General features: G+C 36.5%; 2 protein-coding genes across 2 annotated transcripts; one reads left to right on the forward strand and one right to left on the reverse strand.

Moving 5' to 3' along the window:
- Positions 1–4206: 4206 nt before the first annotated feature.
- Positions 4207–7287, forward strand: LOC105231471 (T-box transcription factor TBX6; the record flags this gene model as incomplete). The annotated part of the gene is given in 3 exon segments (XM_049461524.1): positions 4207–4474; positions 4658–4795; positions 6201–7287. Coding segments are annotated over 3 exon segments (1387 nt in total), but the record flags the coding sequence as incomplete, so codon positions are not given.
- An 8705-nt stretch (positions 7288–15992) lies between these two features.
- LOC105231373 (ubiquitin-protein ligase E3B) lies at positions 15993–20171 on the reverse strand. Its single transcript, XM_011212654.4, has 12 exons — positions 19795–20171; positions 19482–19727; positions 19354–19424; positions 19119–19300; positions 18759–19043; positions 18604–18699; positions 18111–18543; positions 17884–18055; positions 17709–17827; positions 17258–17637; positions 16393–17190; positions 15993–16336 (listed from the first exon to the last, which is right to left on the reverse strand). The coding sequence occupies exons 1-12, from the start codon at positions 19953–19955 to the stop codon at positions 16052–16054; spliced, it is 3228 nt and encodes a 1075-aa protein (XP_011210956.1). The 5' UTR covers positions 19956–20171; the 3' UTR covers positions 15993–16051.
- Positions 20172–20365: the final 194 nt, after the last annotated feature.

The raw sequence follows: 20365 nt of genomic DNA on the forward strand, positions 1-20365 counted from the left end.
TATTTACAAAAATGTATATATGAATACTTAAGTATGTACGTCGGCCAATCGGTCAAAAACAGCTAACATATGTGTATTTTACCTTCTACCTTAACTTACTACAAGTATATATGTATATGTACGTTTGTGTGTATGTATGAATCAACAGCCATGTATCATATTTATTTGTACGACTTTAACAAGTGCAGATGCCGACTTAACACTTCGTTTCGAAACTAGACTGTGAATGCATCGCACGCCGCCATGAGTAGACGCACTTTACGTTCCACAACGGCGCGACGACATTAGTCAAAAATGCTGTTAAGTGGTCATCAAAGAATGGCGCCTGTGATGTGTTTACGTAGGCAATGCCGGCAACGGCGACAGCAACGGCGCGACAGCAATCTCTCACAAATAAATAAATGACGCGAGCATTCCCTAGTATAACACAAAATACACGCAAAATGTTTGAAAACGGAAGATGGTATGAATGTGCATAAGGACCATATACCTAGGCATAAGGAGAAGAGCTTGATACCGAACTGCCTGGACTGGTTCCATACTAATACATTTGCATGAATCTAGCGGCTAATCAAACGAGTGCAGGCATGTAAAGGCGAATGCATAGATATGTACATATGTATGTATGTATGTATATGTAAACGTTATTTATTTAAATAGTGTTCAGTGTCTTTGAAACACAGCTTCTTCCCGATTTACTATCATTGATACTTCTTTTAGATAAGAGCGGAGAATTGAATTTCAGTTATCAAAAGGCAAGGCTTCTATTGACACCTGCTTCTTACATTTTTGAGAAATATTCGTAACAACTTAAGGTTAAAATATACATTTAACGTAATTAAATAGCCAATCGACTGTATGGGTTCGGTAGACCATTTTTTTGTTGTCATCAAACATTTGTGACTACGGCGCCAGTAATGTGCCACTTGAACCTTCTGTCGCACATTTAAAAAATGACACGTTGACAATGTCCGCAGCGTGTCATCCATGGCCCGACAAATACTACTAGCAATTTCACACTTTCAACAAGCATTTTGATCGGACAGACGATAAGCAGGCGACTGCAACGCTTTTAACGACCGAGCAGAGCAAAACAGACAGAAAAGAGTCGGACAGTAGCCAGACAACGTACTATCAAAGACACTACGGTCCATTCAATTTTGGTCACTTTCAGCGGCGCAGCTCCCGTGCCGACGGCTTAACTGTGTTTCTGGTAGCTATTCAAGAATTAGCATAATTTGAAGTTGCCCAAAACCTCCGAGAGCACTTTTTTTCTCACACAATCAACGCAACGAAAGAAAACAACACAGGCCTGCAATATGGTAGGGAGCTCTGTATTCGGTTAGTATGAATTATTTATGAGTAGTAGCGAGTGGAGGAATCTCCATCTACTCACTTGTGCATATGCATGTATATATGTATGAATATGCATACATACATATGTATGTATATACAAAAGTGAGCAGTGGAAGCGAACATTTCCAAATGCGTGGTAATCGTGTGCAGCAACAGCTTTTATTGCTGTTATTTGAATTTTTAATTGTTGGGCGCCAGTTGTCAGTAGGTAGAACCAAACTGCGTAATCGATACCTGTCCGCCGTATGACATGTGATGGCCACGATCTGAGCATAGATATGTGCCAAGATTGTTGCTCCTTTGGACCACAAAATTGAAAATCACACGAAGGTTTACGTTTTCAACAAGCCGCATACATACATATGTATTCATACATTTGTAAATATGTTAGATAGATGCGTCGGCATGGCCAACCATTACGGCTATGGTATGTTCACACTCCGCTTTAATTTGTGTAGGTTTTGTCCGAAAATCAATTTCAACATTTAGCATACATGATAACCAAAGGACCAAAGTTCATAATTAATCATTGTGAAATCAAGTATATACATACATACGTACAAATGCATGTATATTATATTGGTCTACACACTCACATCTACCTAACATATATACATACATATTTATATACATATGTACTATATGCATTTATGTACGTTGTCGCCTTGTACGCTGTGACACACAAATAAATTCACGAGCGGCCACTTGGTATACCGAATCATAACTGGCGCCAAGTGCTTGGCCACCTGCTGACCACACACTGCATCCCTTTTGTCGTTAAAAGCTATAGGCGCTAGCCGTACATACATACATACATATGTATGTAGGTACAAGTGGAGATGGATGTAAAATTGTGCGAATGATATTTTTGAATGTATTTATGTACATACATATGTACATACTCGTATGTACAGTGTACACATTGGTCCTTTTCATTTTTATTCTCTTGTGTCCGACATAAACACACAAATAATAATAAATACATGTTTGCTTCTCATACAAGCCTTAAAGAACCAGAGTGTGCGTCTATCAGAGGTATAAGTTAATATAAAAATTGTTTCAAGTAAATATTTGATACGCCCACTCGGGCGATTTTCAACTCAAATGTTGTTTATTGTTCATATACATACATACATGTACCTACAAGTACACACCTATATATCGGCATACATAAGTTTATACTAATAAGGAAGGTTGAAGTTCGGCTGTAACCGTTCATTTCATACTCTTGTGATTTGCCAGCATCAAAAACTAAAAAATACCTTCAGGTGTTGACGAAACTTTTGTTTAAATGTGAAAAGCGAAAGAGTTCAACATTCTTTGTTTGATAAAATTGAAGTTACATAAAAGGGGTCTTGGGCAAGTTTTCATCCGAGGGTATCTATTTTAGGTACAAAGATGCACCGTTTTTGAAAAACTTACTCTCTCAATTAAAGATAAGATATAAGATGAGTTATCTTCACATATTTGCCACAAAAATGCAGTATAAAGTCAGCCGGAAATCTTTTTATTAGGGAGTTAAGGAATTATTGATCCGATTCAACCGATTGCCATATTGCCATAATATTATCAGTAAAGTATTTTGTCCAAATTTCTGTAAAAATCTCACAGATTGGCCGATATTTTCTATAAAAAGTTCGTTATAGCAACTGGGGTTCACATATTCGGTATCTAGGGGCTTGAACGGTTTTAGTCCGATTTGAATAATTTTTGGTGAAAAGATGTGCCATCAGAATGACTATTCGTGCTAAGTTTTATCCCGATACATTCTTCGTGCTTGATTTTCATTTTGGAAAGTGAAGGAATCAGATGGAAATTTTTTGTGTTATATGGGAAGTATGAGTGGTTGTAGTCCGATTTCATATATTTTCGCACTGCATACATATATGGAAGTGTCAGGATAATAGTACTGATCAAATTTGATTGAAACCGGTCGGGCAGGACCGGATATATGGGTTTTCACCTAAATGTGAGCGGACCACGCCCATCGTCCAATTTTGACCACGGCTCCCATAAAGCCCACACACGCCATTTCTGGGATGATTTTTAATGTACATGGTGTATTTTTGGCTATAAAATTATCGCGGTTTTAGTAGTTTTTAACAGTATCATTATATGGGGAGAGGGCGGGGTTAGCAACCGATCTCACATTTACACTCTATCTTAGGGAGGGTTGACAGAATTTGGCCTGTGTAAATTTGGGCGATATAGCTTTAGTGTTTTGGAAGATATACACAATAAATTTATCAATGGCGGACCCACGTCCACTTTTTAAATATTTTCAAACCACACGTTCTTAATCTGATTCGCCAAATTTGAATTCCGTATTTTAGTGCACCACTTAGTTACGGCACTTTACATGTTTTCAATTATTGGCATATTGTATGCGTGGCAGCGGTCCGATTGCTCCCATCTACGAGCTTGTCCTTACTTTTTTGCCAAGGAACACGTTTGTCAAGTTTTATGAAGATATCTTAATCTTTACTCAAGTTACAGCTGGCACGGACAGACGGACGGTCGGGCAAATAGTCACCCGGATTTCAAGTCGTCTCGTTGTGCTGATCATTTATATTGGGTCGTCGAAAAAGTCTTTTCGTATTTTGTCAATAGATGTATATATAATATATATAACCCGATATCTATCTCGATAAGTTTTGGGTGATACAAACAACCCTTAGGTGAAGAAAATTATTACACTTTGTAGCAACATGTTGCAAGAGTATAAAAATGTTTACATATTTATTATTTATGAATATGTGACTTTGTAGGGTTTGTTTCTGAATTGAAAAAACACGCTCTTCTATATTTAATATAAACTGAAATTGTATATTTTATTTTGTATTTATGTAGACGAATGTTTCCTTCTATGCGTCTTTCGCTTTCCGGCCTGGAGGATGAATCTAATTACTGTGTTTTATTGGAGATGGTACCAGTAGGTGATTGCCGTTATAAATTCTCCGGTTCGCAATGGATGCCTGCTGGCGGTGCGGAACCACAAAGTCCACAAAGAATGTACTTGCATCCGGACAGCCCAGCGTCTGGGGCCCATTGGCAGGCGCAACCTATCCTATTTAATAAAGTTAAGCTCACCAATAACACACTGGATAGTAATGGGCACGTAAGTATTTCAAATTATTATTAACGTACATACGTAATATTGATATCTATGGATATAGTACTAACAATAAAATTGCAACATCTCCACAATTCCAAAGTTGAATCGAAATACATACCTCATTTGCTATTGAAAAACTTGAATTTGACTTAATTAGTTAATAATAGTGTGTATATTTGTTTCCAGATTGTTTTGGCCAGTATGCATAAGTATCAACCACGAATTCACGTGATACGGACTGCAGACCTAACGCAAATACCATGGGCTCCTCAGCAAGCCTTCATATTCCCGGAAACGGAGTTTGTTGCCGTAACAGCTTATCAGGTTAGTGGTATTTATATATACATATGTACATATATTACATACATGCATTTTCTTATCATTGGGTATACTCATACATACATGTACATATTGGCAAGCAAAACTGAAAAGTGGTAAAAGGAAAGATGAAACCTTGGTTTGCGATTGGTCAATAAATCTCAGTTTCTGTTAGCAAATCCAACCAATCAATCTCAATATGGCAAATACAATGTTCTAGTAGAGTATTCAAATGTCCATTGACGAGATATAAAGAAACTCTTTGAATCGTACTTGTTTGTAAAATATTATAAATCTTCATTGCAAGAAGAGTAGGCATAAAACAACAGAAAATTCGCTTTCATAGACTATTTCAGTTTATCGAGACTAGTTTTTAAAAATTTGAACATCGATCTCAAATACTTATGTATATACATACATACATATGTACATATAAGAATATGCAGACGCATACACTTACAAACGGTAACGTACCATAATGTGCACCGAGATCAAATTAGCATGTAACGCCTACTACCAACCCAAAAATGTGCATGGTGTTTCCAGTCTCCTGAAGAGTCTTTGTCTACTTCGATATTTGAATGGCTAATTTGATCACTTGCTGTGTTTTTGTTCACAACTCCTTTGGCGCCAGTCTGAACACACCTAATTAACCAATTCAATGTCCACTTTATTTCCTAAACTGTTATGTCATGCTGCACGTCGACCATTTCTCATCGTGTATTTAGTTAAGGAAATATATAAATACGTGTATAGAACTTGTACTTGTGCAAAGGCATAACATAACCTTAAATACTTATATCAGGCTGTCCCTGACCCTTTGTGGCAGTGTGTGCACGGTGGGTAATTTTTTTTGTAAGGCAGATTGAAACAATTGGCAGCACTATATAATTAGCTAATTAAAAATTAAGAGACGTGGTTTCTGCACTAAGATAGATCATCGATTTACTTATGTATGTATGTATGTACATATCGTCACCTAAAATGGCAAATAACGTAAAATAAATTCACAGGCGAAGGAAAAACGATATAGTAATAGAAGCCACTTATATTGAAACAAAATTTGAGTTTCGGTTATAAAATGGTTATACATTGGTTATATATTGGTTATCCATTGGTTATATATTGGTTATATATGACAGCGGAAGCTGAAATTTTGTTGTAGTGATTCGTAAGCAATAAAAACTTAATTTCGATTTTTTGGGAGAGACATTGTTTTGCATTTTAGGTGACTATGTATCGTCACCTCAAGAATATCTTCGTATACTTCATTAATGTCGTAAACACTGCTTACTCAGTTATAGCTAACAATATATGTACTATAATTTAATACATACATATGTACTTACTAGTAAGGTTACGTACATATAGTCAACTCATTTTATTTGTATTTTCACATTTTATATTTCAGAATGATCGCATCACCAAATTGAAGATAGACAATAATCCGTTTGCGAAGGGCTTTCGCGAAACTGGCCAATCTCGAAGTAAACGTAAAATGTCTTCATCGCCATCCGATGAGGATTCCGAGCAACAGCAGCAACAACAACAAGCTGGGCGCCAATACGGCATACGGCCAATACAAACGCAACCGCAAACACATTCCCACAGCCAGCGCAACGTTGTGTCGCCAACCATTTCAGCCTTGCCACTGACCAGCGAGTCGGGATCATCAATTTGTTCAGATAAGACGACAATTCCGAACAACGGCGAAAATGACTTCGTGGACGTTGACAATGTTACGGATGCCGACATCGATGGTGGCGGACCACAAGTAAAGCGCTTGAGATCAAATAAGTTAGCCGGTTCGATAGCATCGACAGCGCTTGAAGAGATGATCATTAATGCGCATGCGAATAGCGAGCGTGAACCTTTTTCCGTCGTTACTGAAGAGACCAACTCACAACAAGCATTACCAACACAATTATCAGATAACTCTGTCGCGTCTGCTTTCGACAATGGTGGTCAATCGTCATTTATTTTCCATCATTTGCAGCAAAACATGCAAACAATGCTGCGACCTTCATTGGTCGACTTAGCTTACACCTACTTTGGTCGATCTCAGCCCATTTACGTTCAACATATGCACCCACCTCACTCAACTATCGGCGATCAAACCCTGTCCATCCCGATGCCACCAGCAGCCGAGGGCTCACATCTGGAGCGTACCGATTCATTGATACCCTCTGGTACTAGCGAAGTACTATGTCGCTCGCTAGTGCCCGACGAAGAGCATGTCCTTGCGGCAACCGTTGACAACGACGAAGCTAAAAAGAATTCTACTTTGATATCGAATGATACACAGATACTGCAGTTGGAGAGCTTGATGGGTCATTCGCGACCAAAAAGAAAAGGTTTTAGCATTTCCGCTATTTTAGAAGGCAGCAGCTAGCATGAACCAACATACATACAATATAAAAGATGCTAGAATATTAAAAACTCACGTATGTAACTGTGTAATTGCACATACTACACTATACACTATATACTATACTACAAATGTACATATGTATGTATAAGCATTCATTATAAGAATAAACTAAGTACAAATAAAATACAATATGTATATAAATTTGAGTCCATCATTTATTGATCTACTCTTAACGTAAACATGGAAAGCTATAGGGTAATCCATTTCGAGGTTCCCTATTTTTTTAAGAAAAATCATAGAAACTTCAAATTTAAAGGGGAATGTTTGTTATCATTGAAAGAATATTCTTTGGCATTTATTTTTTGAAGATTATCCTTTTCAAAGGTTGGCCGCGGCTACGTCTCAGATGTTCCATCCATTAAATCCAATTTTCGATGACTCGTTCGAGCATTTCGACCGATATCTGGTGAATGACACGCATGATGTTTTGCTTCAAGGCCTGAATCGATTATCCGCACAGACTTTAGACTTTATATACATATCTCCACAGAAAAAAGTCTAACAGTGTGATATGACATGATCTTGGTGGGTAATCGACGGGCCTAAAACGTGAAATTACCCTCTCAACGAAGTGTTGTCTCAATAAATCCATTGGTTTATGTGATGTGTGAGAAGTAACGCAGTCTTGTGTAAACCAAAGGTCGCCGCGATTACCATCTTCAATTTCAGAAATCAAATAATCGGTTATCATGGCGCGATGGCGGTGGTCAATGACGGTTACGTTCACACCGGCATCATTTTTGAACAAATAAACGCCGATGATTCCACTGGGCCACAAACCACACCAAATCGTTTTCTGAAAGAAATGCAACTGTTGAATTTCTTTAGGTTGCTCTTCGTCCCAAATGCGGCAATTTTGCTTGTTTACATACCCATTGAATCATAAATGGACCTCATCGCTGAATACAATTTGGCTAGAAAACGTCGAATCTTCTTGGAACTTTTCGAGAGTCCATAGAGAGAAGTCCGAGCGGCTTCAATACATGCTCAAGCCTGTATTCTGTATGCTTTCAACTTAAGATCTCCGCATAAAATGCACCAAGTCGTTCCAGACGTTCCAAGTTGCTGCGAATGGCGCGAATCGACTCTCCACAGTCTTCGTGTGCACTTTCAGCTACGGTTGCCATATTTTCTTAACTGGGTGCTGGACGTGGTCTATTCGGTCGAATATTATCGAATAACGAATGCTGGGTCTCAAGTTGGGTGTTGGTGTTATGAATAGTGCGCCCAGTAGGACGATTATGTTGACCATAAGTTGAGCGCACATTCTTTACAGAACGTGAACTTTCATAATAAAGTTCAGGGCTTTGTAAACGGTGTTCGGTGATGAAATGCCAAACAATACTGAATAAAAAATAATGACAGCTTGACACGACTCACGCGTGATTTGTCAAAAAGGATATTGAAAAAAGTATTTTTACTTGGACCCGTTATTAATGTATTCGTCATAATACTCATCTATTAACCGAAGGCTGCTCAAAACTCTTATATAGAGGTGGCTACATACATACATAAATATGTAAATATACAATTAAATAAAGAAATATTAATTCTGACAGAGATTCGTAAAGGAAAACCTTCCAGCATACGAATAAAATTTATACCCACTTCTATTGAAACCTTTGTATATGTGCGTCTAGTTTTAAAAATGAACACATCACTTTTAATACATGAAATCTCATATTAATTTATGAATAAGTAGACTTAACACGCCATGTCAACAAGTACAACATCATCATTAGCATCATTAAGGGTTCTCCTAATTAGTCAGGTTCTATGTACACCTGTATGTACTATTTTACGCTACAACCCCTAAAAGTGCCTTCCACCGCGACATGCAGTGATTGCTATCAGGCTACTGAAGACTGCTTTAAGCGATCTCTAGGGGTAAAATAGGCAATAATCTATTAAACCACAAAAAAAAAATATACATAATTTCAATCAGGAGCCACCAAGAGAGAAATAATAAATGCTATAGATATAAACGATCGAGCGTGTAAGTGCAAGCACACACAAGACTATATACATACATATGTATATGGTACATATGCATGTAGTACATAGACAGAACAGCATGTGCATACATACAAATATCAAAAGAAAATTATTGGTGAAAAGTAAATTAGCTGTTTGGTGTGCGCCGGTCCAGACGGAGGCAGGAAGCCGCCGAAGCCTCAAACCAACTTTACGATGACAAGCAGAACCGCCTCTCGTTTGTTGCATAGGAAACAATAAAAAATAAATAAATAACTGCATACATATGTATGTTCATATTGTAGTATGTGCGCTAAATCAGTAAGTACACATGTACATACTTGTATGTATGTATGTAAGTATTTGGAAAAGTCTGCGACTAATACAGACGGCTGAAATCTGCGACGTCTGAACAAACCACAACCATGGCGACGTAAAATGAGTTGTAGGAGGACCAACACAAACAAACACTAAACGAAAAGGCACCGTGAACAAGAAAGAAAAACAAACATGAAATTTTATAATGCATGAAATTGGCCATTACTGGGCGCCTTGACAGGTCATATCCAATTGCATAAACGCCGGTGCCACCATGTAGCCTGATAGCAAGGCGGCAGAAGATTTCTTGGCGCTTGTTGTTGTTCTTAAAACGCGTGTATTTGCCGAAACCGTCGACAATTTACCGCATACATTTGACAGTTGAAGATGTCAAACGTAACGCGGCGCTGGTGTGGCATTTGCCGCATATGTTATTGCTGCTGTCAGCTGGCGAATGCTGCTGCTGTTGTTCTTTGATTGTTTATTTGTTTCTTTTAGTTTTTTATAGATAGTGTAACATATTAACATTAATTGCTCCTGAAATTAGAGATGTGCATAAAGGAGAAGTTGAGTTGATAATTACAGAAAGGGGAGAAACTTCCTAAAGGAGGTAAAAGTGAATATATTTTTGGAAAGAGAATGGGAGCATGCTAAACATCTGAAATATCGGAGAATCAAGCAACGGAATGAGACAGATTGACCCTGCCGGCGCTAACGTTATGGTGCATTGCTCAAATGCTTAATTATATGACAGGGAATACAGAACCACAATGCCTTAATATGTAGAAATTTGAATATAGAAATAATAGCAGACCAATTCAATTTTGGTAGAGAGGTACCGCTTCGAAGTACCACTAAGTACAAAAAAAAGTGTAGAAGCGCACATCAAAAAACCTTCTAACGGCATATTTGAAGAATGTGTTCGGCGTCTACAACAACAATAGAGCGAACCCTAATGAGGGATACGAAAAGTGCCTTCAGGTGAAAAAGTCCCCTGAAAAAGCAAAGGAACTAACGCTATGAAGGAAAAGGAAAAAAATCTCACGAGATTCTTGCTGCTACTGCACCGAGGTAACAAAATGATGTTGATTGATGCAATCACTCGACTTGGAAACATCCACGGCGCTTAATGAGGGTCTAGAACTGCAAAAGACTGACACCGACGGCGTAAATAAATGGCCCGCGTACATTATGTTCACACCTGATAACATGACTAACCTACCAGGGCAATGACAAAATGGAGGAGCGGATTCCGACAATTAACCAACCTCTCTAGGATCAAAGAATAAAGCTACCTATCAGAATACGAATATTTACGAGTTGGAGGCATTTGCCAATAAATTGCTCGGATTTTTACAGCCAAAAACTCAGACTGACAACAATTCAAAAATTGAGATTGTCGAAACTCGCTTACACGCTGTTACAAAATAATAAGAAGAGGTTGAAATCATTGATATATAGAATCTGAAATTATTTTAACATAAATTTGTTAGAACTCAAAGAAACTTCTTCTTCTATATGTATATGAATACACACACATACAATATGCAGCATATCCTTACCCAAGCCCAATGAGTTGAAAATGGCCAGCATTGTATGGTCGAGTGGTTTCTCAAAGCTTAGCTTTACTTACTTAACATACAATTATTTCTAAAGACCTTTTGTAAGCAAAGAAAGACACACAAGTGGTAACATTGTGCGCGCCTCTTACAAATGAAAAGAGATGCGCGTATTGTGAGTTTGCGGTTAGCCGAGTCGGCGTTATTCGTGATCCTCTAAGTGTTTTCATTGTTTTCCCGAAGGACCGAAAAATTACACTTTCAGTAATTACCTTCGCAATTGTCTTGTTATTAGAATAAATTACGGATTTGCATAGCCTCCTCTTAAATACAACATTTCATACGCCACCAGGCTTTGTCACAAAGTATCCACTTCAGTTTCTGAGCTAATACCTCTCAGAATTACAATGACCACTACAGTTAGTACAATATATTTATTTACCATCGTAATATTGTAGACAGACCTACTTAAATACATTTTATTTTATTTTAAACAATTAGGTTTCAGCAATGTCTGTTGCGGTTGCCTAAATTGTAGATTCAACAATAAGCGTTTCGAGAGCTGCATAAAGCAACCACGCGACTTTTTTTGTGCTGATCGCTTTGTTTGTAATGGTTTGAATAGGCTGGTCGGCAAGCCGGTACGATAGCCAAACACTTGTGAACAGGCGTATGTACATTGTATGTAACGGGTGATCCAAGGAGAGATACTTTTTGCAATAGCCTTTTTTTGACAGATAACGCATGAGTCGTGCCAAGCTGTCAGGTTATTTTCAGTATGGTTTGGCATTTCATCATGGAAATGGAAACAAAGTTTACGAATCGTTTAACTTTTTTATGAAAATTCACGTTCAGTAAAGAATATAATGAAAATAAAAGTTCCCAGAAGATCCGACGTTTTCGGGCTAAATTATGTTCAGCGATGAGGCCAATTTTTGACACAATGGGTATGGAAACAAGCAAAATTTGCGCAGTTGGAACGAAAACGGTTTGGTGTGGTTTATGGGACGGCGGAATCATCAGTCCATATTTCTTCGAAAATTATGACGGTAAGAACGTAACCGTCAATGGTGACTGTTATCGCGCTATGATAACTGACTATTTTATGTAAGAAATTGAAGCTTGTAATATCGGTGACTTTTGGTTTCAACGAGACGGCGCTTTTTCTACATATGGCATCAATCAATTGATTTATTGAGAGAACACTTACATGAGCAGATCATTTCATGTTTTGGGCCGGCCGATGAGCCACCAAGATCGTATGATATTAGTCTTAAACTTTTTCATGTGTGGATATGTAAAGTCTAAAGTCTTTGCGGACAATCCGGCTTCGATTCAGGCCTTGAAGCAAAACATCACGCGTGTCATTCGCCTATTACCAGTCGAAATGCTCGAACGAATCATAGAAAATTGGACTCAACGGATGCACCTTCTAAAAAGTAGCCGAGGCCAACATTTGAAAGAGATAATCATCAAAACATATATGCTAAAGAATGTTCTTTCGAATGATAATAAATATTCCTAATTAAATTTTAGGTTTCTGTGCTTTTTCTTTAAAAAAGCAGGGAACCCCGAAGTGGATCAACCTTTACTTCAAATTATTGGTTAACGGCTGCTTGGAATTTGAAAACCTAAGTATGTTACCTCTTGCGAAAGCAAGCAGAGTTGAACAACCCATCCAATTGCACAACTTCCAAAACTTAAATAGTTAAATTGTACAAAGAGCTATGTATACGAGTATACATACATGCATATGTGTGTGTATTTATTGCTAAAAAGTTTAAATTCAGCACAAAGAAATATCGTCTTATTATAGTTAAGTGAATATATAGAATCACATTCACATTCCTTGATACAATGCTACTATGAATTTACATCTACCAAACCATATTTATACAAATGCATCAAACCCTCGATTACTACTACTTATATACACACAAATGTACAACGATTTGTTTTTGCTTTTTTTTCAAATATCGTAATAGTTATGGCAACGCTGATATGCGAATGAAGAGTCACCAAAAAGCATCGAACAACATCCAATGGACAGAAACATCGACCGACAATGACACTACAATTGAGTCTCGCTACTGACTTTGGCGCCATCACTTAAGATGCGGCATTCTCTGATCTGCTGATAAGCGTGCATTCAAACACTATTTATACTCACCTAACATATGCGCGTATGCAGTACGAGACATGTACCTGTATATATGTGTACATATATTTATATCTATGTATATGTGGATATATTTACCTATGCGCAACTACATACATATGTATATATGTGTAAGCGTAAAAACTTGTTTTGCACGCCACTTCCGTATAAAGGGAGATAAATGCTAATGTTTACAGCTACTTATATACATTTTTTACATACAGTGTTGGAAAAAATAATAGATGCTGAACGCTTAAAACTAAGTAACAGCGGATTTTTTAAATTAATTTATTAAAATACATATTTAATTAATATTTAAAATTATTTTTTAAAACTGCAGATAAGCACAAATTAAAGAATCAATGGCATACCACTCGGATTTTACTTTACCCCAAAGTTCATCCTTATTTTTTGGTGTAAAACCTCCAATACCCCACAAATGTTCTATCAAATTTATTTCCAATGATTGGGCAGGCCTCGCCTTTATATTAATTTTTTAGTGCTGGAACCATTCCCTTACAAGTTTTGAGGAATATTTGGGGTCATTAGCCTGCATGAACTGTCATTTTAAGGCCACTTCTTCCTCTGTATATTGTAGCATCACCATCTCCAGTACACTAACGTCATCTGGAGCGCAGTCTTATTCCAATTTTTTTTATTTTTTGGCTTAGATGTGGAACTTTTCTATCTGAACGTGCCTTCAAATATTTTTCAATCAGTCTATTGCGTATTCTTGTGGTCCTTTTATAAAAAAAGGATTCTATTCTCTATTCTAACTCACTTCCTGCCCAATTCTCCGTTGTGTCTTTAAAGTGAACTGCAGAAAACAATTTTTTAACATAGCAGTGTATCAATTCAGCAATTTCTCTTATTTTTTACCACCGTTTTTAACTTTTTTTATAATATTCCGTTCTACATCGGCACAGGACACCCCGTGACCCACTTCCTCCTGCTTTTACGGAACTAACAGAGAAAAATTGTAAGCAAACGCAGGAAGTCACACGTGGTCACTCAGAAGATCGCAAATTACAGTAAATATAAGAAGCGAAATTGACTAAAAATGGAGAGCACGATAAAGTATGGTTAACAGAGCTCTATGTGATACCGTTTTTACTTACATATATCATTTCCGTTCATAATTAACAAATTTCAATTAAGTACAGGAGTGGATGTTGTTTCTATTTTATTTTCCAACAGTGTATATATGTACATATATACATTGTTCGTGATGAGCCAGCCAGTATTAAATTTTTTTTAACATTTACATGCTGAAAACTCAGTACCATTCTTTGGAAAGTGGTTCTGATTAGGACTCCTAGTTAAATATACATATGCTTTATACCGTAGGATTATATACATATGACTGGCAAATTTTCGTGGGAAGTGTACCAACCAAAATCCACTAGTTCGAAATATTGATACAAATATATAGTAGTTCAATTATGGCATAATCGACAAATGTGTAAGCTTCAGTGAGTTCCAGATAAATCTAAAGAATATATATTATTTTTTGAGTAATTCACCTCTCAATGATACATCACTTTATACGAAATTGGCTTCGATCTTCGGTTTTCTAACCGTTTCAAATATATATAAACAAATCTAGCTGTAAAATAGTATTTTTTTTCGCAGAGTGAGGGTACATCAATGACTCCGGAAAACATATTGATAATAAGGTTGTTAGTTTCGTGTTCATATACATATGTACATTCACGATTACATATTTATATATTTGAAAAAGCATTTATTTCACCTCCAAGTTTGAGCGATAAATTGCAATTGTCAATCAATGGGTTTTTAATGTGAAGAACAACCTCCAAAACAATGGCGGACAGTAATGGAGGAAAGAGATAAAGGTACTTTCAATTTCAAACAACCAATCAAAAATGAAATGAGGTTACATCAAATATCACCAGGGTTGCCGAGCTTATGAAAAACACGTACCGATTTCCTTTACATACAGTAAAATTGAAAATAACGTTAAACAGCTAGAAAACATTAAAATGAAATCCTTACTATGGACAGATATGTAAGTGATAAGTGATTCGACTTCATAGTAGCCTCAGCAGTAAATATTATTTAAAATAAAATTAGATATCCTCTTTTTGAATATAAGAAATATGTCACTTTTGACAATTGGCTTATTTGGAAAAAGAACTAATTTTTTTTGACTTTTTATGTTTTTATTAATATTTTGCCATTTTAAATAAATACACATACCTATTTATACATAAATTTCATTATATTAATAATATACAATACATATGTGTAGAGAAAATGAATATTATGTAAATTTTTATCACAGTTACCTGAAATTTTCAAACTCATTACAACAACTCATCAACTGTGAAAATAAAAGCCTGCATACCGGATATATGGTTCGAAAGTGAAATTGAACTGAATGGTTGCCGCAAAGCTGTTGAATATCCAACTAGCGTGTAATCCGCTTTGTGTGAGTAAAAAATCAGCACTTCCCATTTACGCAACACTCATATTACGTGGATTCGTGGCGCACCCGGTTCTATAACGCACTAAGAGTTGTTTCAGCAGGAAAATATTAAAAGATAAAACTTAAAGGTTGACCTTATGAGTTTTAGCAGATACTATATACCTATATACATATAAACGCATAAGGTGAATATAATAAAAATTTCACTTGAAAGTTATCTTATTAACGCAGCGAATCCAAGCGTTAACATTTTCCCTAATATCGCACTTTCAAAATCATTGCCTACTTATATGCAATTTATATTGGTGTAAACATTTATGGAGATACAGTTTAGTTGCATATTTAATTTAGACGTTAAATTTAGGTAATAAATTTAGGACAACTCAAATCCAGTATTACTACTAACAGCGTAACGTAATTTGTCGCGCAACGTGGACTTCTTTTGGTAGTTTGGCAACTTCAATAAATTGAAGCAGGTCGATGATGTCGGCAAGCGATTGAGTGGGTCCTTCTTGCGTATGGTGAAGAACCCACGTATAACACTACCAATTGTGTCACCAGTATCTTCGTCATCGCTAACTTCAACACAACGAATAGAAAACGGTGGTTCGAGGTTCGCAAATCCAAGTAAAGGTGGTTTGGAACAACTAGTTACAAACTATAAAGAGATGAAGAATCAATCAACTGCATTTATATACAAAAAACATATCGCACCTTAAGAAATAGTTTGCGCTCTTCTTCTGTAAAATCTTTGGCCAAGATATCCCATAACCAACCAACAACACGGTGCGAATCATGAAAGCCACCATAATACTGCGTATGCTTACGTAGATCTCGCAAATCCAGCGGCACAGTATCGCCAGATATGAGGCGTTGCAATTCTGGAGGTGAAAATAGGGATAACCATTCCGGATTGACGATACTACGAAATCCACGATTAAAGGCCTGTGTTTGTTCCCGTATTTGCGTGTTCATATGGAAATAGGCCATATAATGTATATATACCAACTTATTGCTGTCCGTAACGGCACGAGCTTTACCACCTGGATGCAATTCATGTGTAACAATCTTTCCCATTACATCTTGATCTACCGAAAATGTCAAATTCAAGTCAGCCACATCTTGTTTGTAATGCTTAATGAATGTAAGACTGCGATAGAGCTCGTTGTCTAATGAGGGCAGCTCATCCATGCAAGAGTACAATGCCTGGTGTGTTTGTCCTAAGAGCTGGGAGAGAAAGAAGGAAGCGAATGGCACATCCACCACTATACCTTCATATACTGCTTTTCCCAGCATTCGACCCACAAACTCGAACAATTGTAAATGATTGTCCTGCACATATGATATAGGCGAAGGATATAGGCGTTGATCCGTAGTTGTTTTAAATAAATTCAGCGATGGATCAAATACTTTCTTAATAGTTTCCTCTAAAAACTCTTTGAAAACGCCATCCTGATCAATGCCAGCCTCGTGCAAACCTTGTTGATTAATAAAACGCACACGAATCACGCCCTAAACATTTTATCAAAAAAATTGTTTCTAAATTAAATATAATTTCACTCATTTCATAATTACTCACTTTTAGAGCGTGAGGCCTAAGTGCAGCTAGCTGTCGATAACCGTCCTCCACAATACGGTCACGATGCACGACGATTAAAGCAGATCGTGGTGATGCGCACGCACTCTCCGTTAAACCCATGACAGCCTTTTCGTTTTGCACGAACTTGCGAAACAATTTGACACGATCTTCGTGGGGTATGATATGAGGCATTTTCTGTAACAAAATCACGGCGTGTCTTTTGGCTTTCTCCAAATCACTAATGAACGCCGAGGGTTTTACTTCGGGAATCAGCCAGTGATTATTTGGCGCAAATGCTCGACGACAATCTCGCCGGTATAGGCATAACAGTAACGTATGCAGCGACACAAATACCGGACATTGGGTGACATTTTTCGTACCTATTTAAGATTTCAATTCATTAATTAGCAAATATAATTGAAATGCAAAATAATTTTATTATTATACTTGCCAAGTAAATTCTCGTTGATAAGTTTGTACAGTATATTGTTGAGAAAATAAGTAAGCATGACGTAGTCATTGAGGAGAAATGGCTTTTGTTCTGTATACATTTCGTACTCATCTAAAATACTAGAAAACATATTTTATATTTAAATGTTTGTATGTTCAATTCATGTTTTACATACGTAACATAATGGGTCATACTATCACAGAAGAGCATGAGCATTGTGACTTGGGGTTTTTGTAAAACGTTGTCTTGCTTTAATAACTCCATAAACTCTTTCAAACCACAGTTCGGACCCAGCGAGGTGAGAAGTAGCCAAAGGTCGTACAAAACATTATCATTGTAACAAATACCTACAAATGTTAAATATATATATTAAAAATAATTTGTATTTATATTTTTTAATACCTGTTAAAATATCAAGGCGAAGTTGTGAAAGCGTGTTTAATGCCGCATAAAACATTGCACATACCCGAGACACTTGCTCCACTTCGGCACAATCGAGTCTGCGCCACGTTCTATTGCCTCTGATAAAAGTGCCGCGAGCTGATCCGCGATCCAGTGCCCGACGAAGTATGTTGCTTGTGGATGCTTGTGCCGGGGGTTGGAATTCTATGCGTTCATAAGTAGCATTAATATCTCTAAGCAAATCAGCCAACAAAACTTTGATACATCGATGACCCCATAACAAATGAAATTGTTTTTTAATCAGTGCCACATTTTGATTTTGCGCTGCATCTAACGAGGGTGTATGCCATCCAAGTAGTTCATGCCATTGCGTGAATACTCCTTTACTTGATACTGTGTTAGGAATATTTTCGAGCAGTATAGTAGTTGCATTCTATACAGAAATAACAGTAAGAATTATTGTAATATTAACATAAAAACTTCAAATAAATACCGTGAAAAGAGGGTATGCCAGCTCTTTTGCTTCTACAAAGTTTTCGATTGTAAAAAGATTCACAACATTCCCCAACAATGCAAGTAATTTGGTCCCCTTAAGACAGCAAAATTCATATAGAAAGTGCGACAAATTTTGTATTAATGCTAACTTACAGGCATATTGTTTGTAAATTCTGAAAACCAATTGGAATCTTCTGCTGATTGAACAAATCGCTTCAGGACATGCATGTTAGTGAGATTTTCCAAACACTGTGGTGTAACAATATTCAAATGAAACACCAGTGCTGGTACGGATAAAATTTCCGCGAAAAAATACGTCATCAAATTACGACTGAAATTCCCATCAATAAGCGGTCGGGTAGAAAGCGTCATGATAGCTTTAAGCGAAACGGGCTTAAGAGAAAGATCCTCCCGGGCTGTGCCTTTCAATAGGATTGTCTGTTAAAACATAACTTTATTAATAATTAAAATAAAATCATAAGAAAGTATATGTTTAATATTCGTCTAACTTACGCGCATAGTTTTGAAAAAATTATTTTGTACTAATTTTCCCTGAATGTTGCAGCATATTTTCTGAAATGCTGGTTGCATTTTTTCGAATTGTTTATTGCGCAGAATACCCCATGACTTTGGTGAAGTGAAAACGATTAAAGTATGCAGATACAGAGCCAAAGAAATGCTGTCGGTATGATTCTCTACAAATTTTGTTAGTTATATTTCAATTTTAAACTTTGTTTATAATATCTACCTGGTTTAATATCGCCCAGCATTAAACAGCATAAACTCAATAATGATTTGATATGTGCCAACCAAGGCAAGCTAAAATGCAGTAATCAATATGTTATGTGTGTTGGAATTTATTAATTTATTACGCACCTCTTATCTTTGTGCAGACAAAGAGCAGCGTACGACAATTTTGGTGTTTCCGATTCCATTGCTTTGTTTAAATATCGACATAAACATTCAAACTTCTCCCGTAACGGTTTCACCACAGCGGGTGATCCATTTTTACATTCAAAATATGTGAGGAAGCGCCGAACAACCGGATACACAGTATTCGCTGGTAAAAGATCTACGTCCAAATCAGTATTTTCCTTTATGAATATATTGTCAAAGTCATAGCTAAATTGACGAAAATTATTGTATTTATTAATAGATATCAAAGTTATAATCTCGCGCACATATTTACATTATCTTATTGTAATACTGTTTACGTGCTACGTATCCTTTCCATTGGGCTTGTATTCTCACAGCTGCCTCTTCCCGACGTTTTTCGTAGGCTCGCTCCTCTCTAGCAGCTTTAGTATGCTCCAAGAAACACTTTTTTTCCGAATCAGACGTAACAAACATTTTCTCTTCTATATTTATTATGAATTACACTTTGATATATCACAACTGACTCTTCTGAACTCTTTACAAATCCTTTTAACATCGCTTAAACCATTTCACATGTTGTATTTTTTAAGCTTTTTAGTTGTACATATTGTTTTGATTAGAATGTATTCTGTTTTATCGTGAATTAAAGTATAAGAAAATTTGTGGAAAATTTACCATACTTGACAGTCAGATAAAATAAAAGTTAGGCAGCACTGTAAGTCGATGTTCACGTCACATCGAAAAACACTAAAAATATTCACAATTTCTAAAATTATTTGATACATTTATATTTAAATGTTATACACAATATTAATATTAAGTAAAATTTTTCTATTCAGTTAGTAAATAATTTTTTTTTAATGCATTAAGTATCGAATTGCCAA

Source organism: Bactrocera dorsalis, unplaced genomic scaffold (genome assembly GCF_023373825.1).
Source record: "Bactrocera dorsalis isolate Fly_Bdor unplaced genomic scaffold, ASM2337382v1 BdCtg052, whole genome shotgun sequence".
Taxonomy (NCBI): domain Eukaryota; kingdom Metazoa; phylum Arthropoda; class Insecta; order Diptera; family Tephritidae; genus Bactrocera; species Bactrocera dorsalis.